The 12,274-nt window shown below is 37.9% G+C and overlaps 1 protein-coding gene across 6 annotated transcripts in view; it reads left to right on the forward strand.

Annotated features, from left to right (window-relative positions):
• MEF2A (myocyte enhancer factor 2A) overlaps positions 1-12,274 on the forward strand; it is a 161,423-nt gene that overhangs the window by 108,884 nt on the left and 40,265 nt on the right. For 3 of the 6 annotated variants that reach the window (XM_084641475.1, XM_084641478.1, XM_084641476.1), the window contains exons 4-5: positions 5,648-5,785; positions 9,236-9,455. In XM_084641475.1, coding sequence (XP_084497601.1) covers positions 5,648-5,785; positions 9,236-9,455 — 358 coding nt within the window. Of the gene's footprint in view, positions 1-5,450; positions 5,583-5,647; positions 5,786-9,235; positions 9,456-12,274 lie in introns of all 6 variants that reach the window. The other 3 variants (XM_084641477.1, XM_084641479.1, XM_084641480.1) reach the window with 2 other exon arrangements.

The following is a 12,274-nucleotide window of genomic DNA, read 5'->3' on the forward strand; positions in this document are numbered from 1 at the left end:
TCTGCCAGCAACTGTGATAGGCAGTAACAGTGAGGATGTCACACATCTTTGGAAGAGGAGGAGGCCTAGAGTTGGGGCAAGGGTTTATGAGCATAGAGTTTAAAGAGATGGTGGAAAGGTCTGAATGGGAGATGGAAGGAGGTGATCCCTGGGCTCAGGTTGGAATTGATGGTTCTAGGGACTAGATTCTAGGAATTACAAACCCACAGCCTCTGCATGTGTTACTGATTAAAATCAGGTCAGTAGTTCTAGAACACAATTACACTTTTATAACAGGTTTCAGAGTAACAGCCGTGTTAGTCTGTATTCGCAAAAAGAAAAGGAGTACTTGTGGCACCTTAGAGACTAACCAATTTATTTGAGCATGAGCTTTTGTGAGCTACAGCTCACTTCATCGGATGCATACTGTGGAAACTACAGAAGACATTATATACACAGAGACCATGAAACAATACCTTCTCCCACCCCACTCTTCTTCTGGTAATAGCTTATCTAAAGTGATCATCAAGTTGGGCCATTTCCAGCACAAATCCAGGTTTTCTCACCCTCCGCCCCCCCCCCCCCACAAACTCACTCTCCTGCTGGTAATAGCCCATCCAAAGTGACCATTCTCTTTAAAATGTGTATGATAATCAAGGTGGGCCATTTCCAGCACAAATCCAGGTTTTCTCACCCCCCCACCCCCATACACACACAAACTCACTCTCCTGCTGTCAATTGCTCATCCAAAGTGACCACTCTCCCTACAATGTCACTTTGGATGAGCTATTACCAGCAGGAGAGTGAGTTTTGGGGGGGGGGGGGGCAGAGGGGGTGAGAACCTGGATTTGTGCTGGAAATGGCCCAACTTGATGATCACTTTAGATAAGCTATTACCAGAAGGAGAGTGGGGTGGGAGAAGGTATTGTTTCATGGTCTCTGTGTATATAATGTCTTCTGTAGTTTCCACAGTATGCATCCGATGAAGTGAGCTGTAGCTCACGAAAGCTCATGCTCAAATAAATTGGTTAGTCTCAAAGGTGCCACAAGTACTCCTTTTCTTTTTACTTTTATAACAGTCCAGCTCCTCCTGGATTGGTGTTCACATCATAAATACTACCACTGCAATTAATACTAATTGGCATTCTTATAAATTTTAGCAACATAATCCAGGATTGAATAGGGAAACTAAATTATTCTTATGCCTTGTGAGGAGCCCTCCGGATTAGAGTTTTGGCAAGTTGCAAGGCATGGAGTGAGCACTGATACGATCAGTGTTGTGTATTTCCTGTACGGGAAATTGACCAAGATGTTCTATCTAGAAGTATCGGAAGCATTTTGCTTTCAGTAAAATGTCGGAGAAAGGTTCAGCAAAATATTGGAACATTTGTACTGCTGTCTAAACATAACTTTTGAACCTTTTATGGTTAATCCATCACTAACATTCTCATACGGTGTTTCCTCATACCAGTCATTACAATAAAATCAATCCAAAACCATTAGTCATTTAGTTACATATTTTATTTTTACATGGTGGAACAAAGCCATTTTAAAACTTCTGAGTCACTCTGTTTTCAGCCTTTATCATAGCTTGTTGAGGCATTTGTACAGTGTGTTTATTTGTAACACAACTAAGCTATTGTTTTCATTACATTTTAATGTATATACAGGTTCCACACCTGCTGTGGTTTCTTCTAAATACTCATGGTGAATTTCTTACGACAAGAATCTTATAGTTCTCTGATCTAATCAACTAATATATGATGCAGAGAAACATCCAAGCTACAAAAACATATTTATTGGCGCTCAGCATAGTGGGTTAGAAAACAACCATCAGAAAAGGTTTTCAGAAATCTTTGTCTGGAAACCAACAAAGAAAATGAAAATAGTACAGATTTATTGTAAGGACCAGATGTACTCCTGAAATAATCCAGAAAATAGGAGTTAGTATTCTTTCCTTATGATGCTTAAACATTCCATTGCACAACATGAAATGAAATGTTTCCCTTCCCTCTAGTAAGAATTTTTAATTGTGTATGCAAAAATACCAGTTTAAGAAGTACTCTTTTGTTCTAGTTATCCTGAACTGCAAAAACTTTAAGATTTTATGTTGAGTACCATACACACATTTTGTGTGTGACCCCATCTCTGTATGCTACCTAAAGATTATTTGGTCGTCTTTGGTTTTTTTCTTAGCATGCTTTATTTTCAGGGGGTCTAAAAATTTCTCTGCCTTTGTGATCATATCCACGAAAGAATTTTGTGAGGATCACTTACTTACATTCGGTGTCGAAGTAATAACTTTTAGCATAGAAAATATGGAGGGTAGAGCCAGCACTTGTTTATGGAATTTTTCTTTCCTGCATACACACAGATTGATTCCCAGTAGTCATGACCTTTGTGTCTTTTATTGAGCGAGAGCCTGTTATCATGTCTAACTTCGTAGCCTGTGAGAAAACTGAGGCTGGCCTGTCTCCCACAGGCCTCGCCTGGCCTTGTTAACAGATTACAGCATTCCACTTGTTAGTACCAGCCATACAGGAGAAACTTTTTACTATTATGCTACTGGATAGTGATAAAGTAGACAGTCTTTTTATATCAGTTAGGTCCTCAAAGTGACCGTTCATGTTTTGGTGATAAAGAAACAGAGCTTTGGATATCAAACACAGACTTGGATTTATCTGTAATAGTGACCCATAGCTTTAAGTTCTCTAACAATGACAGGAACCCCATCTGGAGTGAAGGTTTCCAGAATCTTGAAGTGGAGATACTGAGGCATTTTACTTCCTCATGAGTCAAGTCAGGGTTAACCCCATTACTATCAGAATAAAAAATAACTATTGAAAAAAGGGTGAAGGTATTCTTAAATATTTAGCCTAATATGTACACTTTACATTAATAGTTTGTTTAATTTCTAAACTTCAGTGTTGGTGGACAGCACTGGTGGGTATGATTGAGAGAATTAAATTTTGAAGTCTCCACTTAAGCTGTACTGATTATTTGGGCATTCTGAGAAAGAGATTTATGAGATTCCTAGATTTTAAGTGTAATTACTATAAAATATTTGGCAAAATAATTTTAAATACTATAAAAATCAAAACTCTCACAATATTTAAATAATACAGAGTATAAAATGTAGGCTGGAGTTCACACAGATAACCACTGTACATTTCTTGCAGGCTGCCTTTTTCTTATTTACTTGCATATTTAATACTACTTCATTAAAACGTAATATTTAATACTACTTCAGCTGCTCCTAAAGGAGTGCTGGGCACGGTGTGTATATTCGGATCCATGTACAGATGTAACCTATTCAAATTCTATTTATAGATTATAAAGGTTAAATGTAATCCAGATTATACAGTGTTAACATTTTCCCTGCTGATACCAAAGTGTAGAGGACTGACAGCCTGAACTTGTTGAGAAGGGTTGGGAGGGATAACAGTCTCCGACCTTCAGAGTCCCAAACAGCAGGTCCTTGTATGGCTAAGTCCATGTAAGTGTCCACCTGATTGGTTAGACCAGTAGAGATCAATGCTGTGACAGGTGTTAGAAAAAGCTACACCTGTTTTTCCCCATATGCTGATTTAGTGATTAAATTTTTGTGGGAGTTCCAGCCAGTGTGTGTAGGCTGCACAACACATGCCAAGTAATTTGAGAAGGAATTATATCTCACCAATGATGACCTGTGATCTTTGAGAATCTCATATAACTGAATTTTATAAAGTATTGCCTTACCATTAGGAAGTGAAATTAAGCAATCTGTTGCTTACTAACAAAATACTAAGTAAAAATGTTTATTTTTAGTGGAAGTGCAATTGGTTGTACACAGTTTTCTAGCTTTATTCATAGCATAAACTGAACATTTCTCTGAAGAAATTCAATTGCAGATAATTATACAGTTTGCCTTCTTACCAAGCTGCTAATGTGGATCCTATCGCCATAAGATCTGGGCACCTTATTCTGTTTGATAAAGAATTGATATATACTTTTATTAATCTGAAAAAAGAAGATAACAGTTTTTTTAAAAAAGCTAACAAATAATTGTTCTGAGATTCTTCTTCTAAAAGTATATTCACTGTCAATTGTTGAATGGAAATTCAAACTATGACCGAATGAAACATCTTTCAGGTTGCTTAGGAAACCTTGAGAATGCAATAGTTCTATGGTACATGAAATGACAGGTAGCTCTGATTTTAATTCGGTGGGGTTGTTTTTTTATTTAGAAGACAAGTTGGTTAAAGATAGGTTGTCTGTCCAAATGAAGACTCTCTCTGCACCACTGTTCTCTCACACACTTCTGACATTTAAATGTTTATGATTATATTTCACTGACAAATTTTCTATTAACAATAAACTCTTCCTAGAGGTGGAAAACTTAGAGATTCTATTTAAAACAAACAAAAAATGAACTTGCTTGCTATGTGGATTTTCTGAACGTATAATACCAAGGAAAAATAAGCATTAAAGAATATGAATATACTTTTCAAGATCTTTAAGGCAAGAGACCTGAAGTTCAAAAACTTGTCTCTTGGTAGCTGATTTCATAGCTCCGTAGTGGGGAGACATGTACATTAAGGGGATGTTGATGCAGGTCCATATTTCGTAAACAGGAAAAGTCCCAACAAAGAAATCACATTAAAATTAAGTCACCGCAGAAGATATGCACGTGAAAAAAGCTTACATTTGGAAAACTACAGTGTCTTAGAAAGGGGTTTCAAAATAAAAACGGTTGTATTTTGAGCATTGTTCTTCTTGGGTTGTCATGTTCTATGCAGTACTTGTTTTCATGGTGTATGCAGAGTGACTGAAGACCAGGAAAATATGTGCTGGCTAAGTCTAAGAAAACTAATCAGGCAAATTGTTACATATGTTGTTAAAACCATTCAATAATACATTCATTTGGAAATTTTACTCACTATATTCTACACAGTTAATTTTACTGTTTTTCTAGTGAGAATAGAACATTTGGGAAACCAACATTGATACTTTATTAATACAAGGCCAATGATTTATTTTGGCATTACATCCTCCGTACAGAGAACACTATTTAAAAACAAACAAACCGCTACACTGGATTCTTGTGCTAATATGGAAAGTACCCTTTTTATTATCACTAACAATTCTAACCTCTTCCTGTAGCCTTCAATGTTAGTTCTGTATATCAAACTGCTTGATTGCATCAGCAGATAGCTAAAACAAAGGCTGGTCATGGAATTCCTGGGGGCCAAAGTAATGAAAGGTTGTAGTTACCCATGAGATCAAAGCTCGGAAAGGCTATGCCTCTAAGTGCACCTTCCATCATGGTGCCCTGCATAGCTACTTATTTTGGAAGGCCTAGCTTGTCTTTTGAAGTGGATTGCATTTCTGACAGGGTTATACAGTTTCAGTGGCTCTGAATATGATTCAGCTTACAAGAAGTGTTGGCAAATTAGTATTATTTGTGTGTGAATTTTCCAATTGTATTTCAGACTTTAAGAAAAAAAGGCCTTAATGGTTGTGAGAGCCCTGATGCTGACGATTACTTTGAGCACAGTCCACTATCGGAGGACAGATACAGCAAACTAAATGAAGATAGTGATTTTATTTTCAAGCGAGGCCCTGTAAGTACTTTCATTTTACCTCTACTTTTTATTTGTTGATTCTTTTTATTAACTTCATTATTTAGGCTCTGAACAAGAAGGAACACAGAGGGTGTGACAGCCCGGACCCTGACACTTCCTATGTGCTCACGCCACATACAGAAGAAAAATATAAAAAAATTAATGAAGAGTTTGATAATATGATGCGGAATCATAAAGTCGCAGTGAGTACTAAAGAATGGCTTGTGTTTTTATCATGTGCATGAGAACTTTCACAATGTTTTGCCTACCATTGAATACCACACTAAAGAGTAGATGGTTTAATTGTTTATGAAGCAGATATACCTATTTATTATGTATGCATATGCGTGTATGTGAGAGAAATTCTGAAAGTTATGTGAAACTATCATGTAAACTAGGAGTTCTTAAACTTTCCCAGGGGGTCTGTAGCTCCTCTCCTGTGCTCCTGAAGTTTCACACTTGTTTATGGTGTTCCTGACTCTCAGGAACCCATCCCCCTTTCTAGATGCTGCCTAAAACTTTTTTTTTTTTTAAAACTAGGATGGACTCTTATCCTGAGATGTAAGATAACTTGTGTAGAGGGATTTTAAATTTTTAACCCCTCTGCAATGGAACAAGGTTACAACAAATGAGAAACAGCTTAAAAAATATTTCCTAGGAGGATGCCATCATATAGAGAATTTGTTCTCCCTCTAGTAAATTAGTCAATGGGTAATATCTTCAAAAGCACCTTACTTAAAAGACGAAGTCCTATTTTCAAAAGTGACGAAAGCATGTAGGCTCCTAAAGGTGTGACTTTTCAAAGGTATTTAGATGATTAAAGAAGTAATAGGTGCCTAGTGGGATTTTGAAAAGTATCTAAGCAGTAAAGCACCTGACCCCCATTAAAATCCCATTAGTTGCTCATCTACATCTTCAGGCACCTAAATACCTTCTGAAAATTTCACCCTCAAGTGCCTAAGTCACATCTGAAAATAGACTTAGGCACCTAAACCACATAGCCACTTCTTGAAATTTTTGCTCAATATCTTGTATTGTCAGAAGACATCCCACAGGCCATTTTACAGCTAATCCAAAAGCAAACCTGGCTAGGGCCTGAGTCCTCACATCAGCACCAAGACTGCCTACCGCACTTCACAATTTTGTATACATATAAATATGATAGTTCTAGGGGCTATGGAGTGGCTTAGTGGAGCATCAGTCTTGGAGAGGAATTATGGTGTCTCATGGTTCAAGAAGTTTAGGAGCCACTGTTATAATTTATTGGTGTGGGTTGGGGGTCATATTAATTCCTCTTTCAAAGTAAATTAATTTTGCTTATAGAATAAATCAGAAAATTGATGAATATGCCAAAGAAAAATATTGCCTCCTAATGAAAGTAATTTTGAAACTCTGCTACATCTTTTCAGTTGTACATCATTGGATTTCTTGTGGCAATTAAAAAGTGGACTGGTTAGGTTCGTCTTAAAATCTACAAGAAAACTGAGTGATTTAATACACAAGAGGTGACTCTAATCCCCAACCAACTCTCCAGTAATGGATATAATTCCTTTGTTAATCCACATTGCTCTGGGTTAACTGTGTACTGTCAGTCTTGGTAGCATTAGTTCTTTCATTAGGCTCTCTTTTCTTGCACACGAAAGATATTTGTCCCTCGTTGCCAGTTTGAAGAATCCTCTCTAGGGTTTACATCAGTGGACATTGTTGTGTCTTTGAACCTGAACCCTAATGGTAGTTCTTTAGATTAACTTGAAACTTTAGATATCGAGAAGTGGTGTGTCAGGGCATCTTCTCTAGGTCTGAGTTCGCACGAGTAATCACAGTCTCCAGTATAGTCTCTAAGCTGTCCCCTCTTATAGAAACTTTAACTTTTCAGGTCGGTATCTCTGGCTCCATTGAGTGCCATGAATTCCAGTCTGAAAAGTTCCCATAATTAGAATGACTGATTACAATTGTAAACTTTAGTGCTCCCTACGTTTATTTACATATGGTTAATTTATAACTGTTATGGTTTTGTTTCCATACCCGTGGGTCATATCACAAAAAATAGTCCCCTAGCCTTTATGAAAGACTTTGTGCTGACTGCTGTCAAAGGAGAGGAAAGACAGACAGCGTGGAGTAGTTGGTCAGATCTAAAAGCCTACCCAATAAATGGGCTGGCAGTGTGATATGTGGGTCTTCATTGTAGCAGTAAAAGTTGCTATCACTGAGTGCTTCTACGTAGAAAGAAACACATACGAGGATATTACTATACATTTCCTCTGTTACAGTTTTGGAATTGTTGAAGGTGTTGCCTTGTGCTGCTTAAATGTAGTGTATGTTTAAAAATTTAGTGCAAAAATAATTTGTCATAGATATTAAAAAGTTCATTGGAGTGGCCTGCATGTAAAAATAAAATATCAATAATATAGCTTATTGGATGGATGTTTACATATGGAGAGTGCCGCCTTAACAGAAGTGCTTTTTATTCATTGGAGTTGAATCTTTTTGCTGCAAACTGTACCAAGAAATAATGATCTTTTCCCCCATCTCTCAGAATTACTTTGATATAGATACTGTACGAAAGCATTATTTCTAAATTTTACTTTCAGAAAACGTACTATGTAGTACACGCACTAGTTATGAAGTATTATAAAGAAAAATTAAACTTTAGGTAATGAATGAATACAGTACATTTTGTGGTGATATACTGTTTTTTAAAATTCATTTATTAAATAAAAAACTTTATTCACGTGTATTGGGCTTCCTACTCATTAATGCAAATTATCAAGGTTCTATTGTCCATCAAATAGTACTGACATTTTGACTCTAATTTTGGTGGTATGAACATTTGTATTGAAAGGGAAAAAATCAGACAACATGTATACATTAGAGACACAGCAGATTTTTTTTACAGGATTACATTCCTTTAAAAATGATATAAAATTATGATTTGGAAAAATTCGGTTATCATCCTTGTATTTGCTAAAGCTTATTGGGTATTAAATGTTTTCATATTGAGAATGTATGTAACTAAGAAATAAAGATTCAATCAAAATTTCTATATTCAAATAATTAGCACTCTTAATTTACAGAAATTCATTAGTATTCAGGTAAATAGAATTTTCTAGACTGTAAAAAGTATTTGTGAATTTTTATAGATAGATAACAACAATAATGCTTTAATTTCAATGTCAAGACTGTCAGAAAAAAGATACCATTACTAACTTCTCTCTTTTGTCTCATGACTGACTCAGTTTTGTTTTATAATGTGCATGTTTATGTATTCTTACATTTTGAAGATGCAACAAATTCATTGATTATTAAAATGTTTAGCTTATCAACTGGCTTTCAGGTATCAGGAATCAAATGTTAAGTAATGGCATACTTCTGATTAAAGTTAATGAATGAATATCAATAAAATATCTCCAGTCTAATGTTTACAAACTGTAGCTATCAATATACCTGACATTGATAAATGACCTTTCTGAAATGTATCTTTAAGTACTGTAGTTCACAATACCATTCTCTTCAGAGTGGATGTTTTATAATTGTGCATTTTTAGAGTGATACAAAATTACTAAACTAACATAATTAATCTGACTTTATCTCAATATTATAGCCTTGACAAACATTACTGTGCAATATTAATATGTTCTTGTTTTTGTTTTCAGCCTGGCTTGCCTCCCCAGAATTTTTCAATGTCTGTTACGGTTCCAGTGTCCAATCCCAATACTTTAACCTACAGTAACCCAGGGAGTTCCCTTGTATCCCCGTCACTGGCAGCCAGTTCATCATTAACAGACACGACCATGCTCTCCCCACCTCAGGCCACATTACATCGAAATGTATCACCTGGAGCCCCTCAGAGACCGCCAAGTACTGGCAATGCAGGTAAGACTTCAGTAGTGCTACATTTCCTCTTTTTTTCCCCTTTAATTCCCATAAAGCTTACATTATGAAAAACTAGCAAAACTGTATGCTGTAGTTGTGATTTCTTACATGGATAAAATCATAGAAATGTAGGACTGGAAGGACCTCAAGAAGTCATCAAATCCAGCCCCCTGTACTGTGGTAGGACCAAGTAAATGTAGACTATCCCTGACAGGTGTTTGTCCAACTTGTTTGTAAAAGCTTCCAATGATGGGGACTCCATGACCTCCCTTAGAAGCCTATTCCAGATCTTAACTGCCCTTAGAGTTAGAAAGGTTTTCCTAATGCCCAATCTAAATCACCCTTGCTGCAGATTAAACCCGTGACTTCTTGTCCTACCTTCAGTGGACATGGACAACAACTGATCACTGTCCTCTTTATAACAGCCCTTAATGTATTGGAAGACTGTTTTTAGGTCCCCCCTCGGTCTTCTTTTCTCAAGACTAAATATGCCCAGTTTTTTTAACTTTTCCTCATAAATCAGGTTTTCTAAAGCTTTTATCATTTTTGTTGCTCTCCTCTGGACTCTTTCCACTTTGTCCATATCTTTCCTAAATTGTGGTGCCTAGCAGTGCCAAGTAGAGAGGGACAATTACCTCTTGTTGCTCATATACTGTTAATGCACTCCAAAATAATTTTAGACTTTTTTGTAGCTGAATCTCATGAACTACTCTCATTCAGTTTGTGGTCCACTATAACCTCCAGATCCTTTTAAACAGTACTACCACCTAGACAATTATTCCCCATTTTGTAGTTGTGCACTTTATCTTTCCTTCCTAAGTGAAGTACTTTGCACTTGCCTTTATTGGATTTCGTCCTGTTGAATTCAGGCCAATTCTCCAGTTTGTCAAGATCATCTTGATTTTTAAACATGTCCTCCACAGTGCTTGCAACCCTTCCCAGACTGGTGTCATCTGCCAATTTTATAAGCATATTCTCTGCTCCATTATCCACGTCATCAAGGAAAATACTGAATAGTATCAGATCCAGGACTGACCCCTGTGGGATCCCACTTGATATGCCCTCCCAATTTGACAGCAAATCATTGATAACTTCTGTTTGAGTATAGTATTTCAACCAGTTGATCAGACACCTTATAGTAATTTCATCTAGACCATATTTCCCTAGTTTGCTTATGAGAATGGCATGCGGGATTGTGTCAAAAGCCTTACAAAAATCAAGGTACATCACGTCTACTGCTTCCCCCTTATCCACTACATGAGTAATGTTATCACAAATGGAAATTAAGTTGGTCTGGCATGATTTGTTCTTGACAAATCCATGCTGACTATTCCTTATAATCCTATTATCCTCCAGGTGCTTAAAAATTTTGTCCCATGCTTGTGGTGGTCTTTTGTAGTCCTTAGCAATTTGTCCATATTTCCATATTTATAAGGTTTCTTTTTGATTTTCAGGTCATTAAAAAGCTGATGTTATAGCCATATTGACCTTTTACTATTTTCCCCATCTTTCCTTTCCATCAGAATAGTTTGGCAGTTGTGCCTGTAATTATTGTCTCGCTGAGGAACTGCCAGCTCTCCTGAACTCCTTTTTCCCTTAGATTTTCTTCCCATGGGACCTTGCCTGCCAATTCTCTGAATTTTTTAAAGTCTGCTTTTTTGAAGTCCATTGTCCTTATTCTGCTGCTCTCACTCCTTCCCTTCCTTAGAATCATGAAATATATTATTTCATATCATGCTAAACTTTCATGATCACTGTCACCCAAATTGCCTTTCACCTTCAGATTTGCTACCAATTCCTATCTCTTGGTCAGAATCAAGTCTAAAATGGTTGTCCTCCTGGTTATTTCCTCTACTTTCTGGAACAAAAATTCTTCTTCAAGTGCTTGTTTATGTCGAGTCCAATCAGGTGTGCGCACACCGCATGCACGGTCATTGGAAAGTTTTTTCCCTTAGCAGCTCCTGTCGGGTCAGCTGTGGAACCCCCTGGAGTGGCGCCTTCGTGGTGCTCAATATATAACCCTGCTGACCCGACCCCTCTTCAGTTCCTTCTTACCGTCCGTGATGGCCATTGGAACAATGCTCACTCGCTCAGTAAGTACTCCCTTAGCCTTCTTCTGTTAGTCATTCAAGTTAGTGTTATAGTTGATTTAGAGTAGATAGTAGGTTGGGAGCAGGGTCTCTCCCCAGTCCCTAACCCCATCTCCCCTGAGGGGCATGCTGTTAGCCTAAGGCTTTAAGCCCTGAGTGCTTGCAATAAGTCTATGCCCATCAGTGATCCCCACGACTCCTGCTTAAAGTGTCTGGGGGAAGAGCACCAAACAGAAAGGCGCAAAATCTGCAGGGCTTTTCGGCCAAGAAACAAGAAGGAAAGTGATTTCTGTTTCTTTAATGGAATCCGCTATCTGCCCACAGCCGGCTGCAGACCGCCAGGACCTGGGACTGAGTGCAACAGAATGTCGCGCTCCGACATTGGTGCACGACACGGTGCTGAGGAAGGACTCTAGTATAAGAGATTTTCGGCACTGGCACTCCTTGTCACCGAAGCCAGGGACAGCGCCCCGGCACTCCTCAACCTCGCCAGTGCTGCATAAGTGCCATAAGAAGGCTGAAAGAGAGCGCTCACAGGCTAGGAAAGCCACGGGACCGTCAGGATGCACAGGCGTACCTTAGAACGGAATCGACACCTAAACAACACGAGCCTGTGCCATTGACTTCGGCTTCCCAGAAGGGACCGTTGAGTCTAGCACACAGTGACTCGACACAAGGGCAGTGCCAGGTGGAGGAGTTTAAGCCACCCTCCACCCTGGACACTTTTGA

Source organism: Lepidochelys olivacea (assembly GCF_965140295.1).
Source record: "Lepidochelys olivacea isolate rLepOli2 genome assembly, chromosome: 10".
Classification (NCBI taxonomy): domain Eukaryota; kingdom Metazoa; phylum Chordata; order Testudines; family Cheloniidae; genus Lepidochelys; species Lepidochelys olivacea.